This window comes from Chenopodium album, chromosome 8, assembly GCF_948465745.1.
Source record: "Chenopodium album chromosome 8, dcCheAlbu1.1, whole genome shotgun sequence".
Lineage (NCBI taxonomy): Eukaryota > Viridiplantae > Streptophyta > Magnoliopsida > Caryophyllales > Amaranthaceae > Chenopodium > Chenopodium album.
Window position 1 is genome coordinate 69,452,930 of NC_137841.1, and position 26,974 is coordinate 69,479,903.

Below are 26,974 nucleotides of genomic sequence, written 5' to 3' on the forward strand. Positions count from 1 at the left end.
AAAATAAAAATTAAATTAAAATAAAATTAAAACTTAGTTAACAAAGACATATCCCCATTTACTTGGGTTAGATTATAAAAGAAGTCAAGACTCTTATCCATATATTTTAAGTGGTAATTATTCAATTATACGTCCTCTGTCTTTTTTTTTCCTTGCAATTGGTTGATTATTATGCCATTCACTTTGATAACTTACAATCATTTATATCACGTGGAATCTTGTTTAATTCTTGTTGATTCATACTTTTACATTATCTAAAATTGTTACCTATTTGGCTATTTATAATAAAGAAAATATTAGTAATTGGATTGATATATTGACAAGCATGAGAAATGAAAACTGTTGCAAGTAAAAGGGCAAAAGAACTATTGTATATAATTCCAAATATGTTGGATTCTTATTTGCATGTAATTGTATTTTCATACTGGTATTTTTTTTAATTACTGCATTATGCATGTTATATATAAATAATGGTCACTATTCAAAAAAAAAAAAATGGCCAGGGATGATGCAATCTACAAATTATATTTGGAAAATTGGAAGGAGAAAAACTACGGCCAAGATTTTTTTTTTTTTTTTAAAAAAAAAAAAGAACTTTTCTCATTTTATACACTAAGGCCAAGTGTTTTTTTTTTTTGTTTTGTTTTTGTTTTTGTTTTTTTTTTTTTTTTTTAATCTTATATAAGTTATTTAGATATGAAATTTTTTAGTGTCTAATTATCTAATCTGGTCGGGTATGAATCATAATCTTTATAACTATCAGTTTGGTTTGTACATTTTTTGTCCTTCCAATGGCATACAACATGCTCTAAGTGTACTTATTAATATTTAAAACAATGTAACACTTCAATTCCACATACCACAAATTAAATTACTTTGTCAAGCTAGGAATTGAAAGTGACACTCCATATATAATAAGGAATCACAAGTGAAAATATTCATTTAAATTATCAAATACTTAGTTACACAAAATGGCGCATGGTCTTTATCATACTATACATGTTAAAATTAATACTCTATTAGTATCAATATAATGTAGAAAATGTATTAATTTAAATGTTTATACACAGCGTAAGGAAAACTTATATTAAATCACCACCAAATTATTAATAATTAAAAAAAATTTGAAACATAATTTTTAAATGACTTTTACTTTAATTTTAATAGTTCTAAACTTATTTTCTATAATCTAATCTGATCTCAAATTCAGTTTTTAAAATTTTGATTTAAAAAAGGTGAACTAAACATGGTCTAACTGTCTAAATATTTCTTATCATTAGTAAATAAATAAATAAATATCTATTCCGTATCTTCCTATCATTTAGAGATTACCTTTGTCTACAAAACACCTTATATAAAAAGAACGTTAAAATAAAATTTTATCTTTCATTGTATAATAATCCTATATGGGAGGATTATGGAGTGGAGGGACGATTTATCCCTTCATCTCCTTAAGGGTGACCTGGGTTCTATCCTCACCCTACCCATCCTTGTATCTTATCATGTAAAAAAAATAAAAAATATTTGTATAAATGAATAAAATCTCGTATGGTTTGTCCCCAATGCCTTTTTCCACTAGGGATTGGGGCACTCACATTTTAAATGATAATATTTTGCTTTTAAATAAAACACATTATTTATACTACAGTACGTAATTTATTTGTTTAGGGAACAACACAGAATATTCTTTTATTTCAGCTAGATTTAGGAATCCATAGCTTGACTCCAGTTTTTTCATAAAAAAAAAATATATTGGACCAAATTGGAATTCTTTTTTTACTACTCGTACTACGATATAAGCTGGATAAAAATATTTGGGGGTAACTAATATACTTGTAGTAAAAAATTCTGACACAAATCCTTTTATGAATTAGGAAAGATTTATGTAGCTGACTCACATCCAATAATTACGGATGTAAATAAGAATAATCCCCACCAGTCCACAACACATTCTGCTTTCTATACCGATTAAAGGTTGGTCTAGTTATAAGGTAAACATCGTCTAGCCTTAAAAACAAGGGTTCAATCCTCGTCAAGGACCTCTATGAGTTTGCTAGTGCGCGCTCTCAAACTAGTGTATCCAATCTACTATTACGTAACTCAGATCGATAGATTGGATAAGACAGTTTTTCTTATCGATCTACTAAAAAATAAACAAGTAAACAACATTATACCCGGTATAGTTGCTAACAAGCATACAAAAATACATGGACAATTTCAAATTTTATAGCTTGAAACTTTATATTTTTATTGATCAACAACTTATTAATTTAAAAACTTCTTAGTGACTAATCTTATTAGTCTAATTATCTACATGATGGGCTCCGTTTATCTATGAAATTAAAATTTTTCTAATCCGATCTGTTTATATCTGATTTTCTAATTTAACTAAACATTAACATTTTTTTGTACTAATATAAACATATCAAATTAAAATTTTATAAATTTCTAAATTTCTTATTATAGCCGCATTAAAATATCAACAATAACCAAACACAGTACAAATAAAATAATGTGGTCTGATCTGATCTGATCTGATTGTATACACCGATACACCTCCTTCTTCCTGAATAGGTTGTTTATACATATGCTTCAGAATCAAAGTTTGAGTAAATCTTTTTTCTTTTCATTCTTTAACGGGCCTGTTTAGACAGCTCAAACAAGTGCTAAAGCTCAACAAATTAATTAAAGTGTTTTTCTTCTTAATATCCACTGTACTTAATTACTACAGTAATAATCTTCAATTCAATATCAATGAAGTCTTCATTCAGGATTTATTTTTAATTTTTTTTAAAGGGCAAAAGGTAAGTTACTAACAGTGGCTGAATTCAAGCATAGTTGAGGAATCACCACCTTTTTATGAGTAACTTTCAAAGGCAATGAATTAATTTAATGAACAGTGATTGATATTTTGTAGTATGTCCAATTCGATCTCATGTGCTTTTATTCTTAAAACATCCTCAGTAAATAATTTAAAATCCATTATGTTTAAATAAATAAAAATGTGATTTTAGGCAAAAATTCGTATTTAGCCAAATCCAATTGATTTGAAAAACTAGTGCGAATGTAGTTTAATTTCAAGTGGAGTTGTTTAAATTTTCTTTTAATTCGTATCTATGATCAAGATAAGTTTGTGTATTTCAATGCAAGTTTCAACACTATCCATCTTAAAGTTGCAACGGAAGATCAGTCTTAAAAAATCTCAAACCTTAGCTTGTATATATAGTTCTATTTAAACTATTTTGCAACATGTAGTAAGTTTGGTGTAGTATGTACTCATGCACTTCGATCTATTTGACTGTACCACCTTTAATGTACGGAAAATATAGCCAAGTGAGATTTTGTTGAATTTATCTCAGTATATATTATCATTATATATATAATTTTAACCTATCTAGAATAATTAGAGCTATGTGAAACATTTAATTTTATATCGACAACCGTAAAATGAAAAAATGTTGCAATAATAAGTGAAGGGGGGAAGTTGAGTACTGGATTTATATAAATCAGTAATGTTAGAGCTAGTTTCTTTTTATTTTACTATATTTACTTATATACTCATGATTTAAAATATTGTATTGATGAACATAAAAGTTAAATTGAAAAAATAATTGATGGAGATGAGAGAGTGATAATAAAAGCAATAATTGTCCAATCTTTTTCTTTAATTTGATTAATGAAATAAATGTTTAGTCTTTGAATCTTTATATTATAAAAATTTATAATTTATAGGAAGTAATATATATGTAAAAAAAAAACCCTTTATAATTTATTACTCCGTATTATTTATAGACCGTTATTGTGTTGGTGTTTGGTCGTAGAGGGCTTTATTAAAAATTGTCTTACATCTATTATCCTGATGATGAGTAAATATAATTAGTAAGTATGGTAAGTGCTTCCCAATCCAAATATAATAAACATACATACATATTTATAAACCAAGTATAATAGTGAATAATTATACTAGTATTTATTAATCAATAGTTAAGATAGTAAGACACTTACAAAAATGAGATGGTAATAAGACATCCAAATCATCCTTGGTGAGCTTGAGCTTGAAATTTATGAGAAACATTTTTATTGTTCTAGTTTAAAGATAAGAAGATGATGTGGCAAGATTTAGTATATAGCACAAATACACAATAGGTCAAGCCAAGTGGGTACGTTGGTGGTAGGGATTTGCCAATGACCCGTGAACTAACCAAACTATCGGGCTTTCTCGATGGGCAATCAGGCTGGGTTGGGGTCATTTTAGACGGACGAGAAGGTTGAGAGTTCGATCCACACATAGGACGACCCGATAAGACGATAAGCAACTCTGTCTATTCCTTAATTGGGCCTGAACTGATATGTTAGTTGGGCAGGAGGCCTTAGGTTAACCCGGCCCATTAGCCACCATAGCATAAATTAACGAGATCAAACATAAATGCCATCTCATTAATGCATTTATTTTACATAATTACATAGTACGGACTACGGAGTATCATAAGTTCTTGTAAAGAGTATGGACCATCACTACAACATACTCCATAAATATAATATCAAAGCATATATTTTTTTTTTTTTTTTTTGGAAGGTAAGAAAAAAAAGGAAAGAATTAGGACCACCTCCTCACGAGGGGTGATCCTAAAGCATCTGAGGTGAGAATGGGGTACAAAGCTGAAGAGGTACAAAAAGAAATATCTAATTTATCAGTGACAAGATGACCAACATTTGCAATCCAATCTGCTGCTCTGTTTGCTTCTCTGTAGACATGTCGAATTTTCCAATGGGGGACTCTATGAAGCATATGATATCAAAGCATATGATATACTAGTATATGCATGCTATTTTACATACATTACACTAGACATACATATGTATGTTCATAGACGTACATACTTTATGTTAATATGTCACATATTAAATGGAGCATATCCCCACAAATTATAATAGGGCCTACCTTTTTAGCCACTTTTTCTGTATGCAATTAAGAAAGTTAAATGTTCATTTGAAAATAAAAATAAAAAACATAAAGAGTAGACCCCATTAAGAGTATAATATTCCCTACCTTGAAACATTACATCTTTATCGTACACCCCACATTGTTATATTTTTGCAGCATAAATAGTTACAATAGCTTTAGGTTTAGTTTATAGGTTACATTGTAACTGCTAGTCCGGTACCACTTGGCACTAGTTTTGCTAATAGTAAGGACAACAATACTTCCTTCGTCATGTTTCAAATTAACACCGGACAATGCAAGTATATGAACATATAATTACTTTTTGTACTAGTAGATAAGATGAGAAAGAAAATGGGGGTGAGACTAAAGATACATATATGCAAATAAAGTAGTACGAGTACTTGACTACTTATAGCATCTATTTTGTGACTATCTACTACGTATAATACTAAGTATGAAATAAACTTAAAGAAACAAATTAAATTACTCCGTATTTTTAAATTAGGGCATGCAAGATTTGAGAGTCCCAGGAAGTATTATTTTTTTTTTTATTATATTTTATTTTGTATTTATTTTAATATGTTGATGTCCTAAATTAGGTGGCCTAGCCCCACATTATGAAGCATCCCACGTTCTTTGTCTCTTTTGTTTAGGGTTTAAAAAAACAATAGGAAATTGACTGTTCTTATAACTTACCATGGATTTTGTACCAGTAGAGAAAATGAGAGAGATGTGTAAAATGTTGGGCAGACAATAATATTTCCATGATTGATATTTGTATGCTAAAATTATGTAATGTCCTGTACTTCTTATTTCTATTGTGCATTTCATTGACATGGTTATGTATCCGTATTACTACTTTTTCGATCGGTCCAAAATACAGTAATTATGTACTACGTATATCACATTTTGCAATAGTATTATTATATAACTTTGAACCTCACAAAAAGATTTATATACGTATTAATAGCACAAACTTATTAATCGAATTTTGGTATTTTACTATATTATTTTTGCATCTTCTTATTGATATTAGTAGCAGCGTATTATATACTTTAAATCCGTACTACAAATATAAACGTAAAATACATTTTTTTTTTCCAGACATCCTAAAAACACGTTCATGAAACCATTAATTTTGGACTGATCAGAGAAGGAAAATGTATGTGCATATATGCAGAAATGGTTGTATTGTAAGTTTTAATTTGCAATTTGGAAATAATAATACAGTTTTAGCCTAAATAAAGTAATACAGTTTTAGCCTGAATTGCCCCTTTACCAACTTATAGGAAAAAAAATAAAAATAATCCCTACCAATTTGTCCAATCTTAACAAAAAAAAAAAGGTCTGTTAAATTATTAGCTGACATTCCATCTTGGTATCATTTTGTAGCTTGTTTGGGATGATTAATAAAAGCAAACTTAATAGGCTTGCTAATTTAATTAAGTATAAATGATAATTTTCAGATCATATACAATTAGTTTAATGTTAAAGACAACATATATTGAAGGTGATAATAATTTAACCAACACCAACTTTGGACTAACTCAATTGATGAACTAACATAATTAGATGCAATACGTTATGCATAATCGAAACTGCTAATTCAATATGAGCTATAATTTAGCTTGTGGTATGAATTGAAGATGTATGTATCCGAATGGCAATTCGTGTAAGTACGAGTATTAGATATGTCACCATGTTGGCACAAATTAACTCCGGGTATAAGATCAAATATCGTCTATTAATTTTCAAAAAAAATAAAAATAAAAAAATTGCTAGTTTATCGACCGTTTCCCTGTACACAAATAAAAAGATTCAAGCAAATTAGAAAGCAAGCGTTATATTTTATTTTTTAATTTTGGAATTATTGACTAGAAAAAATTAAATATAATTCGCAATAAAAAAGAAGGGTCAACAGTGATCAATCTGGGAAATATTATTGATGTACCATACCAATAAAGTCAATATAATGTTCGGAAAAACAATCATTGCATATTTTTATGGTCTTAGATCTCTTTATGCTCCTTTTTACAATTAACAAATCAGTCGTCCCTAATACTTTGCAGTTTACAGACACTTCCTTCAATTCAGAAATTAGCGTAGCACAACCTCATATGCTTAGTTAAAGTTGTTACATGATTTTTCAAGCTAAGACTATATATTCTAATAGTTTAGCCAATTTTATCGACAATTTAATACATGTATATACTACTCCGTATGTAATACATATGAAGTAATTTCAATACCCGAGTTTAATTATTATACTCTCGATCCTTCAATTTGGATATTTTCTAAGCTAAGAGTGCTTCAATATACATATGGTTTGATCATGCAAGAATTAAAATGAATGTGTATGTATTGGGTTAAACTAGCTAACTTTCAGATACGCTTAAGTCAAGTGTATATAATGGTAATTAATTTTGGCACACCCCTATAAGAAAATAGCATAGTAATTTGTGCTCTCACATAGAGGTGTTTTAAAATCAATTTTGGTGTGCCAAAGTCATTTCCTGTATGGCTGTATATAATGGGTCCTTTAAGTATCAATGACGAAGTACTTTATTTATCTATATTAGTCACATCAAACACTTCAATCATAAACTTTGTTTTTAGGGAGTATTAAAAAATAAATTAGATACTACAGATAAAAAAAGTTGTGTTTTGTAATTTGTAGTTTTGTATTAAAAAAAAAAAAATTATTGATTGATAATAATGGTATAGTACCTTTAAATTATGGCTAGCTTTGTTTCATAATAAATAACACATTTTAAAATCTAACACATGACAATATACTATACTTATTTGCCCCTGAATATATTATATAGTACTCCGTACTATATAATTAAGTTCCTATACTCATATATAACAATATTATACAATTTACATGATACTAAACATCCTAACATTTATTTTTAATATATTAATAAAATGATGAAAAACAACGTATAAATAATGAAAAAAAAATGTAAATATACATTGTGCATCCCAAAATGAAACGGAGGGTGTATGGTTTTAGACGAACATAAGTATTCATCGCAAGAGGCGAGAGTATTGTTTATTTGGTTAATTAATTGGTTGCATTGTGAGCCATACAAATACTCGATCCTTATTGTTTAATAAATTTGTTGATAGATTGATAGCAACAAGTTTCGACCTAGATTCCCCTTTCTCAAAAAACAATAAAATAAAAAAGGATACAGATGGTCCAGGTTATACATGCTTAATGTCGTTGGTTGGATTGCCTTAAAAAGTTGACGCTCAACTAACACTGTTCACTCTATCCTATCTACTGTTGTACATAAAATCATACGTAAATGTTGTACATTTAGATTGATAATTTAGAGTCTTTCTTAGATGTTATGAGAGGCTAGGCTTTAAATTACATAATGACTTGCGATTATTTAATCAACAATATTTAGATTAATAGTCCTAATTAACTTGATTATGGAATTTTTTTTTTCTTCTGCCACCTAGATGATACGAAATACTTTGTTATTCTTTGTTACGTTGTAGAAATATTCGTATAATAAAAAACATTTACATAGTACAATATATTATCTATAACAATTACTTTTATCCACATTAATCATGATTTATTATCATTTTAAAAATTAAATAATCAGTAAAAATGCAGATAAATTTCTCAAAGTTTTCTTCAAACATATTAGCAAATGAATGTCATTTTTTTTTTTTTTTTTTTTTTTTGGAAAAACTATACTAGTACTCCATAAAATGTATAGATTGCATACTAATTAATAATTACAGAAAAAGTCGTAAAACGAGTACAAAAACATAATGTTCTGCCCCCTCCTCTGCCAAACGAGTATTTATAACATGCTTCATCCAATACGAAAGAGTCAAAATGGTAAAGAACCCATATTATTGACAAAACTCATACCATGCAAAACTTACATTTCAATAAATGTTTCAAAAGTTGATCGATTAGCTTAAACTAAGATTTAATATAATACGTAGTATAGCTTAGCTTGGATCGGAACACCAATTTGACCATAAGCAAAAATTCTCCAAACGTTAACAAAATTGATTAAAGATAGGCTTTATTTATTTATTTATTTATTTATTTATTTATTTATTTATTATTTATATTTTTTATTAGTTTAATTAATTTTTTATGAATTTGAGCTAGATAGAAAATTATTTTTAAAATCGTTACTGTTATTAAATGACCTAGATATATAGAAAATTATTTATCATAGCAAGTCAATTCAAAAGTTGTACAGTACTTGGTATTAAAAAAAAATTAAAAAAAATTAAAGTTTGTAATAATACAGTCAGTACGTTACTATTGCTCGCAGGTGGACTCCTTTTACGTTGGCGATAATCCTCAAATCATTTATAGGAACTAAAATTTGAGAACTCAAATCCTTGGAGAAACAGTGGTTTTTCCAAATTAAACCCCCCCCCTTTCTTTTTTGACAAGATAACCCCCTTTTAAAGGTACAGTGTTTTTTACTTACGGGGCAGATATTCTTGGGCATGTTCTGATTTATTGAACTGAGCTGAATTGAATTAATCGGAGCTAAATTAAATGATAGAGCTGAAATGAATCGTTGATGAGAGAAGAAAATTAGAAACTGGACTGAAATGAACTGATTAGAGCTGAACTGAACTGAACTGAAATTAAGCTAAAGAAAATATGCCCTTAATTAAACCATAAATTAAGACGATCCTCACCTTTACTCAGTGTACAATCTCACTTAGAAATATTCAAACTCTAAACATCTATGAAATATAATGTAAGGTAAGTTTTTTTTATCAGGTAAGTCAAATACGTATTACTTGGTCGGGAAACAGTGAATTGAAGGGTTTATGAGATTTTGATGTACTCTGTATGATGCAAATTGAAGAACTTGTATGCAACGTATAGACTACAGAGTACTCCTCCTTTTATTTTTTTTATATTTTTTAATGCATCAGTTTGACCGTTACATTGTCAAAACGTAACTTTGACCATTAATATCTTTAATTGTGCATTAGTAAAAATTGTAACAAAATTATGTTATGAAAGTATACATTATGCTGAATCTAATGATATATTAAAATACGAGTAACATTTAATTACTCCGTGTTTTATACTCTGTAATAAAAATAAAAAATAAAAAAAAAAATCAATCAAATATGACAGGTGAATAGTGCAAAAGTCAAATTGATGCATTAAATTAAAAAAAAAAAAAAAAAAAAAAAAAAAAAAAAGCTGAGGGAGTATTATTTAGTCCACTGATCCATTCTTTTTTAATAAAGCTAAGCAGCAAACTAGGTCATTTTTTTTATTGGAGGGTAGCATTTTAACTCTTTTAAGTAGTGACTAATTAACTTTTTAATCAGATCAAATACTATTAAGAAAAAAAGAGTGTTTAAGACGGTAGATTCAAGTACTCCTAATGTTAGATGTAAAGTTTATGTAACTTTTCTCAAATGTTTATGATAGAGTATAAAACATATTCCTGGACCTCAACCATCAGTTTAAGCTTTTGGTTGAGATGGTCCATTAACATGGTATCGGAGCCAGCGTGACACAAAGGTCACGGGTTCGAATCTCATCCGCTCCTCCTTCAAAGTGGAATAAATTCGCACCAGCATCAGCTTAAACTTAATATGAAGTACTTGTATAATTCAATACTCCGTTTTTTTTTTGTTTTTTTTTTTTTTTTGTGCCAAAAATGTGTTAATCAATGTAGATGTCTAACTTTCCATTGTACATAAAGAATTTTTGACATTAAAAAAATGAGAGAAGGACATATCACACGATCCAATAATAACCTAGAAAGTGACAATACACACCCAACAATTTATTCAAAAATTTGCCTTTTGTAGTAGAAAATCTAGAATTTCTCCCAGGTAGTAGTGCTTACCTAGTTACACTTGAAATACTCCGTAGGATTCAACCTTGAGATACGAAGCCAATGAGAATACTAGATGTTTTGTGCTTATGACAAGTTAACAACTGTTTACAATCCTGATCACTGTATCTTGGAGCTTAAGAAACAATTAGTTATTCCCACTCAATTGTAATGATTTGCTCCAACGTCCCATTATGAGTCACTTCATTCATCTATTTATGTACCATACTTTATAGAAGTACCCCTTTGTCCCTTATTATCTACATGCCTACTTTAATTTCCTTTTTGGAGGTTTTAAAATTACTCATTGGAGTATATGTCTATTTCTATTTAAAGAATGTATTTTTTGACAATACTCTGTCTTTTGACGAGTTATTATCATTTTTTTTTTTTTTGTCCTTTTCACATCATTTTTCCAACACTTTATTTCTTCAAAAATTACCAACTAGCTTTTCTTTATCTCTATCTCTCTCTACTCTCACTGGCACATTTGTACTCAATCATGCTGTTCATCGGTCCAAAACCAGACCGACCCAGATTGGACCGAAAACCAAAAATTAAAATTTTAAGAACCGAAGATCGGACCGATTAAGCTAACCCGCACCGGACCGAAAGAATCGGTCTAAAACCCGGACCGGACCGCTTTGGATCGATTTAACAATTTAAAAAAAAAAATTACTAAATTTTTAATAAATTTATGAAAAACACGAAAAAAGTAAAGGAAAAAATATATTTTAACGTCACTTTTTACGTCTTTTTTTGTATGTTTAGTAAAAAAAAACTTATAAAGTTAAAGTTTTCTAAGCTTATTAAGGATAATTTTAACCATTATTTAAGGTTTCACGCATATTTTTAATAAAAAAATCGGTCCGATTCAAGACCGATTTTTATAGGGTTTTGGACCGGACCGGACCGAAGACCAGAAAAATGAATTATATGACCCGAAGACCAGACCGATTAATTCGGTCCGTTCCGGTTCGGGTTCGATCCAGAGTGGTCCGGTCCATTTTCTCGGTCCGAACCGATTTATGAACACTCCTAATCATGGGTTTAAGGAATTTTTAAGCTCTTCAATTCCCATGGAAAATGAGAATAGGTATGTAAGGAATAGAGGGAGTACAAAGTAATATATGGGGTAAATAAAAAAATATATATATATATATATACTTTGAATAATGAACAATTTTTTTTCATTGTTTAACCTATCTACTAGTATATATATACCTCGTATCCATTCAAAAAAAAAAAAAAACCCTCGTATTATTTGTATATATATATATATATATAAAAAAAAAACAGAGATTTTTCAGTGCGACAAACCACATGGTGCGGAAGGGGTTAATTGTAGGCTGTTATTTGTATTCTACAATTCCTTGTATGAGTTACTTGTATTATGGGGTTACTTGTATGGATTACTTGTAAAGTGTTACTTGTATCGTTGGGTTACTTGTAGGTGTTACTTGTATTCTGAGTAACTCCAGACCAAAACGGCAACACCCTACGAGTAACCCCTGACAAAACAAGTAACACCTACTAGTAATCATTGACAAAACCAGTAACACCCTACAAGTAACCCCTAACCAAAATCAGTAAACACTCATGCAAGTAACCCCAAAATACAAGTAACGTCTACAACTAACCCATGACAAAACTAGTAACACCATACAAGTAACTCCTACTGCACCATATGACCAGCCGCATACAAAAATTTGTAAAAAAAATATATTCTTATATAATACGGATTATTGTACAAAATTAGATATCAATATTCAATAGGTGTAGTTGTAGTCTAACTAGTTTCTAGTCTAGTGAAATACTCATTATTACTGCTTCTTTATTATTATATCTCTACTACTAATTTGTCTGTCCAATATGATTAGCAAAAGTATTTGCTTCTTAAGTACTCGTAATGTTTATCGCCAAGATGGCTAGCAAAAGTTTATTTTCAATTTTTCCCCCTCTTTCTCCGCATTAGATTTAAAAAAAGACAAAAACGTTCTTTAACACTAAATATTTTTGTATGTGTTTTAAAACTAAAACTATATTTTTCTGTACCTGTATAGTCGTATTAAATATACAATAAATCAAACTATAACAAAAAGTTAGATATTTTGAGAGAATATTTATCGTACCTTTCTCATTTATTAATCATCAAATATTTATACAAGAGTCTAATAGGATTAGGGCTAAGGATATATTAGTAAAATCTATTAACTGTATTAACTATTACTAAAACAGAATTTGTTGACATTACCATTGCCCATGTGTCGCTTCCTCAATAAAAATTTTCACGGCTAGATGCAATGATGATGTCATTTTTTTTTTAATTTTTTCATTTTTGTGGAAAGCTATCATATTCAACATTTTTGAAATTTAAATATTGAAACCTTCTCCATTACAACTAAAATCTATCAATTTATCGTAGGAAATTGAAACAATTTTAACTAGCACACTAATAAATGACCTCCTACATTGAACTATGAATTAGATTACGTTGAACAGATACTATATCATAATTTTAATTAAAATTAAAATTAAAATTTTTAAAATTACAAAATACACGTAATTCTTATTTATATTCATGTATAATAGCGATTTATTTTTATAAATTTAAAATAGACTTTATATAAACCATGCATTGCATAGGTTTCAACCCAATACAACTAATATTATATATGAAATTATTTACATAATCTAACACTATTATAAAGACTAGCAATTCAATTTGGGTGGGTTTGGACTGCCACTAATTTCATGCTCGATTGTATGGTTGTGACTCTGTTTACAATTTTAGGGGTTGTGAATTGAGACTTGATCTAGATACCCCGCAATTATTATACCACACAATCTCTGACTAGTTCTACTTCTTCTTCTTCTTCTTTTTTTTTTTTTTTTTTTTTTTTTTTTTTTTTGTTTTTTGCAATTAATGGTTAAATCTTTGTTCGGGGTAATTTTTTCCCTCCTAATTTCATTATAATCATATTTAGGCCTTAATTCTAGATGTAGTTGAAGGTTTAAAATTACAAACCCTTTTAACTCATTAGCTTGACCTAAACCTAAAATTTGAAATCAAGATTTAACCCTATTCAATATATGATTTAAATTAATTGACGAGAAACTATATATCCAAAATGGGTAGGATCAAACCCAAATCGACAAACCTACCAACTCGAATAATACCCAAAATGTAATATTAAATATGACTATATGATTGAATTAACTAGGGGTATGTAATAGCTAAGAAACTTTAGCTAATTGAAGCTTTAAATAAAAAACCCAAAGCTAAGGGCTTGTTTGACATTATTTTTGGTTTTTAGTTTCCTGTTTTTTGAAAACTAAAAATAAAAAACAGGAAACAAGAAAAAGGTGTTTCCACTTTTTTATTGTCAGTTTTCAAAATTATTATGATTTTAATAAGTTTAAATAATTTTTGATTCATTATGTGACATATATCATATACTTTTATACAACAAAAAACCAAAAAACAGAAAACCACAGTAATGCCAAACGAACCCTAAAATTTAGAATTAGGGCTAAATACATTTAAAAATACGATCAAATTTACTTAATAATTTACGTGTACAACCTAACTACTACATTAGTAATCAAATCCAATCCGTCCAACCTGTTTACTTCATGTTATTATTCAAACCCAACCCCGGTAAACCTGTTTACTTTCGACTAGGTGGCTAACTGGCTATTAAGGTGTGCCAAAACCGATTTGGATAAACACGCCCAAAAAATGAATAAATAATGGTTAATATGACTACATGATTGAATGAACCAGGCCCACAAACCCTGGCTCAATTCCGCCATAGTAGCTTAAAAACCCTTTATTACCCTATTTCAGCAAACAGTTGGCTTTTTCAGTCAAGGACAAAATATTTTGACCCCACAACTTATAACTCCCACGAGTCCAAAAAAAAAAAAATAAAAAAAAATCTCAAAATCATGCATCATCACTACGACGTCGTTTCCCCCATTTGAAAATTCAAATTCATTTCCATAAATTAAAATAAAGAAGAATAATTATCATCTTTTCCATGTTTCAAAAAAAAAAAAAATAATTATCATCTTTTCCAAAAGATTTATTCTGCTCCCTCTAATCAACACCCTCCACGTGTACTATAACTCTAACACATTTAGCGCCAAATTTGTATGATTTTCCTTTAATTAAATATCCTTTTAAATTTTCAAAAATATAAAAAATACAACAGCATGACGTCATTTTCCCGGAAAAAAATTCTGCCTTTTTTTCAAATCCAACGGCCAAGAATTCTCCTTCCAAAATTCTTCATAATTTAAAGCCGTAGATCTAATTCTTTCAAGCTACACCGTTGGATCTTAAAAAGTGATGATCCAACCGTCCAAAATCACCGAAATTGAAATTCAAAAGGTCAGGGATGTATAACACTCTGAGAGGGAGGAAATGCCATGCCCACTTAAAAACTCACTTTCTCTCTCCTCAATCTCTCTCATCACCGGCATAAAAACGACGCCGTTTAACAACTTTTCCCGTCTTCTCCGGCGAGTAATTCCGTCGGAAAACGCTGATTTTGTCGGAGCTTTTTTTTCCGATGCTTCCATTTTTGGAGGTTTCAGGTTTTTTGCAATCGCTAAATTAGAAAGAGAAAAATCTTTGATTTCTTTAGACTTTTTGGTTTAAAATCGGATTAATTTGAAGAACTTGGCTTAGAAATTGAGAAATTTGGAGGTAATTTGGCATGGAAAGAGGAGAAACGGCGGCGGTAACGGCGGCGGCACCGTCTTCATCATCATCGGAATTTGCGCCGAAGAAGTTAGCTCGGCAATTGGATTTTACGCCGAATTCACTTGCTCCGGTTCAGAAATCACCGGTTCGACAGGTTCCGGTTCATCAATCGCCTGTTCAGGTTGTTCAACGAGCGGCACATCCTATACCTAGGCCGCCGGCATTGGCGGCGACAGTGTAAGTTTCAGTGTCTTGAATTCTTGATTTTGTGTTGTGGTTTCAATCGCATTAATTTCAGTTTAATTTCTGGAGAAATATTTAAATTTTTGAATTTTTTGGTAGTTTGTTGGATTAGGTTTTATATGTTGTGTATTAATTGTATGGAGTATGTTTCTTAATTTGGAAATTAATTGGTTGTTATTGCACGGGAGTTGTTTGTTTATGTGATTATTTTAGTATTTGAGATTTGGAATTAGTGATAATAAATTTTAATGCGTTTAGAAGCAAAGGTGTAAATGAGCTAAGTCGAGACGATTTTTTAGACTATAAGTGTGTGTATGTTTGTTCTTCTAATTTAATTTGAGGTCGAGGCGTCGAGTCCAGCTCGAGTTAGTTGTTCAAAACTTTTGAGCTTGATTGTTTGATTTAAGTAAATGAATTTGAGGGTTTTTAGGAACACATCACACATTACTTATATGTTTAAGGCTTATTATGATACGATTATTTTCAGTTTAGTTCAGCTCAGCTCTAATAAGTTCAGTTCAGCTCTAATAAGTTAAGTTAAGTTTTGCTCCTAATTTCCTTCTCTCATAAAATATTAAGTTCAGCTCAACTCTTATAAGTTCAGTTCAGCTCAACTCTTATAAGTTCAGTTCAGCTCAGCTCTAATAAGTTCAATTCAGTTTACCTTAGTTCAGTCAATCACAACAAGCCCTTAGTCCATGAAACTCAATCAATGTGAACATGGTGCTCAAGCAGTCAAGCTTGGCTTATTACGGAGTATTATATAAGTTTCAAATGTTTGTTTGTGTTCAATACTTTAGCTGTTTGAGTTCAGTACTTCAGTTGTTTGAATTTATGCTGAAGTCCCTAAACTCGTTCACGAGCTGTTAAAGACATATTGATTCGCGTGCAATCTTAGTGTCTTACTAAGAAGTAAGCTGTTGATCATTCAAATGTTATAATATAGTTCATGATTTTTTTTAATTATTCTGAATTAATGTTCATTGAATTGGTTTTTCTCATTTTGTTGAAAGAAAAGTGAGCATTCAGTTGTAGAAATAATTTTCGAGTGTGTAATATTGTAATTGATAAGAAATGACAAAGTTTGTATTTAGTATATACTATGTGTTACGCTCAGTCAGTTGTCTTGCTCGTTTCTATTCACTCATTTGTCTTCTCCACTTCTTTGTTAGCAAGCCAGAGACACAGAGTCCTCAACCACAAGCTACTGTTCCTGAAGTCAAAGATGGCACTCCGAAGAAGCAAAAGCAATGCAATTGCAAGAATTCTAGGTGTTTAAAATTGTAAGTAATTATTAGTAGACCACTAGACCCATTCTCTTACTAAACTTAATGATCTTTCTTGCCAATTGTGAACCTTGGAATTACAAACCTGTGTTCTTAATATTAGAGAGAAGTTTCATTTTCTATTGGTAATATTTCCGTTACCAATTAGCCCTATGTTGCTGAGTAGGCTGCTATATTTCCTTGTAGATTTCACTACATGCTTCATACTCTCTTTTTGCAGACCTTTACATGTGCTTCAAATTATCTTTTTGAAAAATGACTGTACTTTAGAAACAGGTGCCTGTGGTACTTTGCTGTGCGTACTAGGCTCTTCATTACTTTTTTTGGGGTTCTCTAAAGGAGGCTGAAATTTATAATGACTGTTTTTTAAACTGCTTCCGTTTGACATGCCTTTGCTATCTATTTTGATCGCTGTTATTTTTTATCTTATAAATCCTAGTGCTTCAACTGAATAATTATTCTTTCAATTAGTCTAATTTGGAACCTGTATAAAATATGTGTGTCATTGGAGCGAATGATAAAAGTCCTGGTAGTTCTTGTTCTCCTCCTTTTTGTTTCATATTCTTATAAGTAAATTGAGGTAATATATGCTTCGTTTTGCCATAATTTTAGCTATGAAGCTTTGTGACGCTTCCCACCTATATCATGCTTATCCTTGAAGTGTCCAGGCCTGCACTTTGACACGTCATGTGCGACTGTCATGATTTCAATATTGTGGTTTGTGCTTGTGCACACTAAATCCTTTAGGTGAAATGTGGCAATCTTTTCTCAAAAGGGAGCCATTAATGAAAGACAAGCCTTATGAAGGTTGATCCCAAGTTTACAATGGATGATGCGAGCATAGGCATGCCCATAGGTGTCAAGAGAATGGTGTCAACTGCCGTGAGAGTAGAAGCAATCACAATTGAAATTTGACACTCTATGTAAGCTTAGATAATTGGCTCTCTTCCAAAAAAAAGATAGTCACCTTTCATCTTGTAGGGATTGGAAAGGGATCACTACGACACCCACTATGTCACACATAAGACAATCAACTCATATTTAATCCAATCAAACCAATTTTCCATACAACCAAAGTAACACAACCAAAATAGCAATAGAGCAGTAGCAAAATGATAATAAAACCAATAATAATCGGAAGAAACAACAATTATCAACACAAAGATTATGTGTGGAAAACCCCTTTGATGTGAAGGATAAAAACCACATGATCGTTTAAGGAGTCCACCTTAGCTTATCTTATTGATAATTGAGGGTAAAATAAATCCAAATCAGTCTACACAAGGTTTAACAACCTACCAACAACAAATAATAAGAGATTGAAATTTGAGCAGAAGAGTAGAATTCACCCAAAAGACAACAGTTCACCATAGCTCAAAACGACGTTCTAACTGTCCAAAATGAAGCCTTGATGTCAGGAGTAAGCTGAGCATGATCCAATGGTAAAAACTCCGACAATGGCCAGTTTTGTAAAGGCTGCCAGAAAAATTCGAAGTTGGATGCTCTTCACAAGAACCCTCACTCTCTCTCTATTTTGTGTGTGTGATATGCCCACTGCTGCTTATTTAGGCACTTGTTAGCCACGAGATATCCCATTTAAAGCTTCTAAGAGAAACCACAATAGTCATGCCAAATATGGGCAAAAATTAAGACTTAACAAGTCCATGAAAAGAACCCATAATATACGAGTCTAAAAAACAATATATGGATATTGCAAATTGGCTGGAACCACAACAAATCTCCTCCTCTAACTTAACACGAGGAAGACCAACATGCTTCAATAATCACTTGAAGCTCATTTCCACAAGCTTGCTACAAACATAAAGCTTGCTCGAACCACTTTTATTAACATATCTGCACCATTCTTGTCGGTGTGGACTTTCTTTAGTTTCAAATGTTTCTTTTCAATCACATCTTGTAACCAATGATATCTAAGATCAATATGCTTGGTACGAGCATGGTATATTGCATTTTTACTCAAAAATCCATATCACTTTGACTATCACAAAACACAAGATATTCACCTTGCTTCAAACCCAGCTCTCGAAGGAAACTTTTGAGCCATAACATCTCTTTGCTCGCTTCCACAATTGAATGTACTCTGCTTCAATTGTTTACAATGCTACACATTTTTGTAGCTTGGATTGCCATGAGATGACTCCCCTGAAAATGTAAACACATAACCTTTAGGTAGATTTTCTGTTATCAAGATCTAGGTTTACCATCTCCATAACACAAGCAAAGTTTGGAGTTACCACGCAAGTATCTTTAGATCTACTTAACTGCTTCTCAATGAGCCTTACCCGGATTGGATAAGTACCTTCTGACCTTCTCACTGAACCGGCAATATGAGCAATATCTGGTCTTGTACACACCGTTGCTTACATTAAAGAACCAACAACATAAGAGTAATGAATGGATGACATACTTTCTTTCTCCTTAGGATAAACTCTCTTACTTATCTTGAAATGTGTTGCTAGTGGTGTACCAACAGGCTTGACATGCTTCATATTAAACCTTTCAAGCACCCATTCAATATACTTTTCTTGTGAAAGCCACATCCTTCCGGCCTTCCTGTCACGAGCAATCTCCATGCCTTAGATTTGCTCTGCACGACCCAAGTCTTGCATGTCAAATGACTTGGACAAGTCTTACTTTTGGTCCATATTTGACATGTGACTATTGTGGTTTCTCTTAGAAGCTTTAGATGGGATATCTTGTGGCTAACAAGTGCCTAAGTGAGCGGCAAGTAGCTGAGCATATCACAAATAAAAAATAGAAAGAGAGTTAGGGTTCTTTTACAAGAGCTTCTAACTTCAGATTTTTCTGGCAGCCTCTACAAAACTAGTTGTTGCCGGATTTTTACTGTTGGATCGTGCTAAAATTTTGATAGCTTACTCCTGACATCAAGGGCTTTATTCTGGACAGTTGGATCGTCGTTTTGGTGAGAATCGTCTTCGGACAAAATTGCTGTCTTTTGGGTGAATTATACTCTTTTGCTCTCTAATTTCGATCTCTTATTGTTTGTTGTTGTTGGTGAGTTGTTAAACCTTGTGTAGACAGATTAAGGTTTATCTTACCCTTAATTATCAATAAGAGAAGCTAGGGTGGATTCCTTAAACAGTTCCGTGGTTTTTATCTTTCACGTTAAAGGGGTTTTGCACGTATAATCTTGGTGTGTTGATGATTGTTGTTTCTTCCGTAATTGTTGGTGTTATTATCATTTTGCTACTGCCCTATTGTTGTTTTGGTTGTGTGGGAAATTGGTTTGATTGGATTGAGTTTGAGTTGATTGTCTTGGGTGTGACATAGTGGGCATCGTAGTGACCCCTTCTAATCCCTACACATCTCTCCTTATAAGGGTGTGCTAGTCCAAACCTTCAAAAAAGGTTGCCTCATGTAGAGTTATTTGACCATGAGGGAGCCCTTAAGTTGGTGAGTTGTTAAACAGTGAAAGGATGAGTATCTTTGAAGTCATACTTGCATTAATGGTCTTATCAGAGTATTCTGTGAAATCAAAGCCTTATCAACAGGCTTATACTCTTATAGTGACCGCAACAACGGCATTTTACAGTATAGTGACCGACCCATTTGGGCCAAAGAGATTGGTATCTAGATGGGAAGAATACTTGGATATGACTAGTTTGTGCATGGTAATTTTGACTTTTTTTTTTTTTTTTTTTAATGATTGAGGTTAAATCTGGGAGAAAAACAAAATTCTGTAAAGGTAGTAATGAAAGGCATGTAGACATAGAATTTGTCATGGAAGTGCAATATGGAAAGTGTACATTTGAAATATAATTGTAGCACAGATCTACTTTGGCTTTGTGGATAATGAGTATGGGAGAGGCCTCATGTAGTGAAGGGTTTTTGTATAAGTTTTGATGCTTTTCACTCAAAGCTATACGAGCTTTTGAAGTCCTTCACATGAAGGAGTTTGATTGCTAAGTGGCTAATTGACCATCTTATAAAATTATGAATGATGGGGTATTGTAAGCAAGAAGATAGCAGCTACACATGCTCTGAGCAACAAACATATGAAGAGGTTAGGCATTGCAATTTGTGTAATGTTTTTTTGTTCCCACACAAAGTAAGAACCCATGCTTGTATTAAGACCTCTTGAATGAGGACATGTTGTGTTAATGAAGCCAATTGAAACAATAGACAAGAGCTTTATCTTCATGCTAATCGGATTAACTATATGTTTTGATGACGCTGTCTACTTGTTAATTGGCATGATATGAAGGCCTATGACAAGATATATATGTGAAAATACAAGTTTCATAAGTGCGCATTGTAACATCATTCTGAGGATTGTCTTTGACAATGTATTAAAAGGCATGCCTATAAAGTGAGGTGCAAGGTGACAGGCCTACATGTCTTTTAAGGTGTTGGCTAGGCTATTTTGGTGAGGCTCAAAACGTTTGTTTCTACTTTTTATCAAGTCTGCCTCTACCAGAGTGTGTTTTTTTTATTATTTTTTTAAAAATTATTTATTTATATTAATTTTTTAAAAATATTACGTGTGCCTCACTTTGATAATGGGGTGAACCAAGGCGTACTATGGTAGCGATATCCTTATCGCCTTGGTGCAGCTTGGACTTTTTTGTACATTGCGCTTTGATGTCTGATGACTAGTTCATGCAGTTCTATTGGACTCCTTTAAGTGATTGGATAAGTTTGGGGGAGCCTTTATTTGGAGACAAAGATTCTATATATTTTGGAGTTAACATAGAAGTTGAATTGGTCTCCATGAGTTCTATCTCACTATAGGCACCATAATGCCTATCCCTTTCACCCCTTGGTAGGAAGCTCACATTGTTTACATTATTGACAGTTACATGCATGCAATCATGCAAGGTGGAGAGGTGTACACTTATTTTTTTCTTCCTTATAACGAATTTGTAGAGTTTACACCCCAGAATGAAGAGGCATAAGGTTAGAGCTGGAAAATCAAGCAATGTGAGACTTCTACCATTTTGACCTCAGTGAATGTGCTGCCTTGTATTTAATCTAAAATACTCGAGGTAATTACATGGATACTTAACTCTCAAGGTGCTCGGCCAACATGAGTTAGTTGGATATGAATTGTGATGTTGAGTTCGTGGCATGGATGATTATGCATTGAGGGTTGGGTGTGAAGCTGTTTAATCTTCCTTTTAAGTGTCCCTAGCATTTTCCTATATTGATGAGTGTGATTCCCCTTAGCAAAGTTATCCTAACAAGATTTCTCCTATAAGTTGGCGGCTAAGTGGCATCTAGTGGTTGACTTTGTTGGCAGAGAGACATGGTATGCTCCCAAGCAAGAGCAAGGAAAGCCCCTGTCTGGCAGTAGTTCTGTGTTCTGGCAGGGCTCCATACAAGCAGAATGGCTTATGCTTTACGGGAGCATAAATAATAGTCCAGTCAAAAACAAGAGGGCCAGAGATTTTGGGGTACCTTATTGGATATGCCTACTACTGAGCTAGCAATTCTAGCATGTCTCTTGCACTTGTTTTAACTCGGTAAACAATGGGATATCTTGAGAAACAATGTCATTTAGGATCTATCAGAGTCTTGGGTGAGTACCGAGTACTCTACCAGAAGACGCAGATTTTCGGAAATGGCTGTAACTCTATTTGTCACCAATGATGTCTGGCTTTTTTGAGAGTGATATTTGTAGATACACCTTTACAAGTCATGAAACTTTTGCCGGAACTTGATAAAGGGTACACCAGAAGGTGTAAGGCCCTCTTTGTATGGTCTGTTCACTGCGTACTGCCAAGATGAAATTAGTTGTAGTTTATGAATCATGTCTATTACTTCATAGACTGTATAACTTACAGTATTTTGATGTTGTATTATGAATTCTGATGAGTGGCCTTGTTGGTGTAGCATGTATATTTTTGTGGCACTATGTAAGTCTATCACATACTAAAATGTGTGTTCAGGTACTGTGAATGCTTTGCCTCTGGGATCTATTGTGATGGATGCAATTGCGTAAATTGTCACAATAATGTGGATCATGAATCAGCAAGGCAAGAAGCAATTGGAGCAACCCTGGAGCGCAATCCTAATGCATTCAGACCTAAGATTGCAAGTAGTCCACATGGATCCCGAATGAATAAGGTGTGCTGTTGGATTAATTAATTCTGGTTGTATTGTGTTTTCTGTGTCTCAAGGGGGATGATAAGAATTTTCTTGAGTGAGGTTTTGATGGATATTAAGTATATAAAAGTAATGTTGTGGATAAATAATTGTATGAACCTCTACTGGTATTAGTTCAAAGATTGTTCTGGTAAATTTGTAATCCTTGCGGTTATCATCATTGGTTAGATATTATGCAACATTTTCGTATCTGCTGCTCAGGTGTGCTGTCATGAATTATTGGTTACAATTATTTGCTTATTTGAAAGGCAGTCTCAATTTTAAATTTGTGATATACTGAATCTAACTATTGGTTTTGTTCTTTTGCACTTTTATATTGACATATTGAAAGATAACTTATCACTTAAGTTTTCTATTGGAATGCAGCCAGAAACAGGGCCAGCACAACTGGTGGGAAAACATAATAAGGGGTGCAATTGTAAAAAATCAGGGTGCCTCAAGAAGTACTGTGAGTGCTTCCAAGCAAATATTCTTTGTTCCGACAATTGTAAATGCATTGATTGCAAGAATTTTGAGGGAAGTGAAGAGAGAAGAGCTCTCTTCCATGGTAGCAACTACAATAACATGATATATCAAGCAGCAAATGCAGCAATCAATGGTGCAATTGGGTCCTCTGGGCCATCTGGCTATGGTAATTCTCCAGGATCAAGAAAGAGGAGAAGTCAGGAACTCTTCATTGGCATGTATAATAATCAGCCTTTTTATCGTAATACACATTACATGCAGGTATCCTTATCATTGTCACCACGCTAATGTAGTTGGTCTACTAATTTCACCTGCTAGTTTTGTAATGTACAGGGAAAAATATGCAGTTTAAATTGAGGGATTAACTGCCATTCTTTTGCTTATGCTCTCTAAATGACTCATTTATAGTTAATACAATCAGAAATTTGATTTTATGCATAAGATTGACTGTCTCAACATTAGTATGTTTAACCATGTCATTTTCTTGACCTAAACAGACGCAATTTACATGCATTTAAATCACAGATTAGGCATCAGGTTTCCTTTCTTTTAGATATATCCTGTAATTTTTCTTACCTGTCTTTGTGGTTGACATGTACTTTCTCCTCTTCTTTCAGGGGAATCATGTAAAATCTGCCCCTCCAACTCATCCATCAGAACCACCTGCTACTCGTGGGACCAGTTCCCAAGCTGCTTCAAAAATCACATATAGGTATTCCTGATGCAGTGCGCTGTTGCAGCAATGCCCTGTGCATTGTCACTTTGTGCAATTTACAGCCTTCTATTTGAAGAACTACAGGTTGCTCATTTCTGCTTTTGTGTGTTTTAAGGTCTCCACTAGCTGGTGTCATTCAACCGCAGGACGTGAAAGAACTTTGTTCTCTTTTGGTGATAGTCTCAAAGGAGGCAGCAAAGCCTTTTGTAGGTATATCACAAGCACAACTATTGTTTATTAGTACATTTGACATTGTATGATTTGCATCACTAAAATTTCCTTTATAATTATGAGTTATGATTTTGGTATCGTAATTTGAAAAGCAATGCAATTGTAATGTTGATTTGGAGATTGAATTGCTTCTAGACTCTGAATATGTTCATTTTCCATTGAGTGCAAGTAAAAATATTACCCACCTGTTTGGACCACCCTAAACATAAAATACAGGAAGAATTTCGTTGGGTTATCCATTATCTTGATTTAGTTTCAAATAGGTGGTTTCTGTGTTTATTAGACTTCATACAGTGATGTTGTAAGATTTGTTGAAAATTTTAAGATTTGAAGATTCTTTCCTAATTTCCTTGTCTGATAAAGTGGCAAGTAGCCATTTGTTATGCAGATGAAAGGAAAAATATTTGGGCTGAAGATTTAGCTAATAAGCACCTGTGCAGGCTGTGATACTCATCTATTGATGTATTAGCTTTCAGAGAAATGTTAATTGTGTTTGCTCTTTGCAATTTTACTGCTGTGCTATAAGAATTCTGCTAACTAAAATTGTTAGAGTTGATAGTTCAAATTTTTGTAATCAAAGACAAATGGAGGTTTGAAAATCTTTGCTGAAATCTCAAAGCACGTTTCCTCTTTCACTCCAGTTCGTGCTCTTTGGTTACAATCTATTAGTAAAAAATGTTAACTTCAACCCTTAGCTGCAGACTTCAGTAGTCTCTTTGCATCTGCGATTGAAGGTGTTATTTGAATTTGTTTCATAGAATTGAACTGTTTTGGCTTAGTCACAAGATTTGAGTAACACCAGTTATTCTTTCTTTGCTTTCACTAATCTATCATATATTGAATCTTAAACAAATTCAGATAAAAACAGCAATATAGATAATCAAGAGAAGGATGAATCCAGGTCTCGTGGCAGTTTTGAAACAAAAGCGAAGGTGAATGATCAGAAAGAGTATAATATGGAAAAAGGAGCTCTGCAGAATCATTCAACTGATGAGCAAGCTGTTAGGATTCATCCAGAGAGTTCTGGGTTGGATGAAAGTGATGCACTTCATGGAAGGCCAGCATCTCCTGGAACAATGGCACTGATGTGCTATGAACAGGAAACTGTACTGATGGAAGAGAGTTCAAGAGGACCAACAGTCAATAACCAAAACACGGCTCCTGAGACATCCAGTGAGCCAAAAGTCACAGATTGTTTTGTGAAACAAGAGAGGGCGGTATTGACCAACTTCCGTGATTTTCTCAACCGACTGATAACTTGTGGTAGCATTAAAGGTAACCTTTCTCATTTTTACTTAGTTTCTGTGAACTTGACTAGCTTTCTGACTATAATAGATATGCTAGGTTTTATTTCATTATGTAAAATGAAATGAGATGATTATCTTATTTTAGAATACATGCATTTCTTATTAGCTAGTTGGAAAAAACTTACTCCTATTTTCCTCTGACCTGCTTTTTTTTTTATCTGCAGAAACAATGTGTTCTTCCCAAGCGAGAAATGAAGCAGGTATTCAAGGACCATCAGTAAAGACTGACGCTTTCTATAACGGGCATCTCAGTAATGGCATCTTAAAGCCATTTGCTTCGATGGCTAACCATACACCAGCCACAAGAACAGGCGGAGTGGTTTTTGGTTCCACCAATGCTTTTGCCCAGCATATGGGACTTCCTAACGAAAATGGCATGTTAAAACCCAAGACAGAGAAAACTGTATAATACTTCTAGGCCTAAATGCAATCAGCAATATAGAGTCCAGAGTCTCCACAATATTTTCCAGATCGATGGCTAAGCAACTGACGGTTAGTTCAGACTTAAGAGTGTCTTCTGTTAATAACTGTTGATTAATGGTAATAAAAATCAGTTCCACTGATCCCACTTATATCACGCTTACACGCTCTGTGAAGTTATGATAGATCCGTAACATGTTCAGTAATGTTACTTTCTCTATGAAGTACTTAATTCCTATAAGTACGTAGTTTAAGAAAATTTTGTAAAAGGTGAAACAATTATATACTTCGTATAATTAATGATTACAGTTTTATATTTTAAACGTAGTTTATCTGAGATCATGTGGTTTCATGAATATGAAATACGAGTACAAAACTGTACAAAGCAAAGGCTAAACTCTTCAAGACCGATACTCCGTATTAACAAGTTCGGTGCCTCCATGCACATGAGCACATGGCCAATTAGCCACTACTACATCTTACGGAGTATCATTTTATTTTAAAAAAAGACTAAGGTTGAGGCTATATTAAGAAATGCATTATGGTTTACCAACAAGGCAACAATTGTTTATGCTGACTATAAATTATTTATGCTGACTTATTGACTATTAGCGTTAGGTTTTATGTTTATTTGCTGCAA

General features: G+C 32.3%; 1 protein-coding gene across 1 annotated transcript; it reads left to right on the plus strand.

Annotated features, from left to right (window-relative positions):
• Positions 1 to 15,244: 15,244 nt before the first annotated feature.
• LOC145556431 (protein tesmin/TSO1-like CXC 5) lies at positions 15,245 to 26,661 on the plus strand. The gene is made up of 8 exons (XM_081618087.1): positions 15,245 to 15,757; positions 16,936 to 17,046; positions 22,980 to 23,157; positions 23,563 to 23,922; positions 24,279 to 24,373; positions 24,492 to 24,586; positions 25,466 to 25,882; positions 26,079 to 26,661. Exons 1-8 carry the CDS (start codon positions 15,534 to 15,536, stop codon positions 26,321 to 26,323), a joined length of 1,725 nt encoding a protein of 574 aa, XP_081474213.1. The 5' UTR covers positions 15,245 to 15,533; the 3' UTR covers positions 26,324 to 26,661.
• Positions 26,662 to 26,974: the final 313 nt, after the last annotated feature.

What these genes read in the sequence shown, in the direction of transcription:
- LOC145556431 (XM_081618087.1), top strand. Translation starts at nt 15,534, where the DNA reads ATGGAAAGAGGAGAAACGGCGGCGGTAACGGCGGCGGCACCGTCTTCA. An exon ending in CCGGCATTGGCGGCGACAGT is followed by an intron (nt 15,758 to 16,935) that starts GTAAGTTTCAGT and finishes CTTCTTTGTTAG; the next exon opens with CAAGCCAGAGACACAGAGTC. An exon ending in AACTTGTGGTAGCATTAAAG is followed by an intron (nt 25,883 to 26,078) that starts GTAACCTTTCTC and finishes TTTTATCTGCAG; the next exon opens with AAACAATGTGTTCTTCCCAA.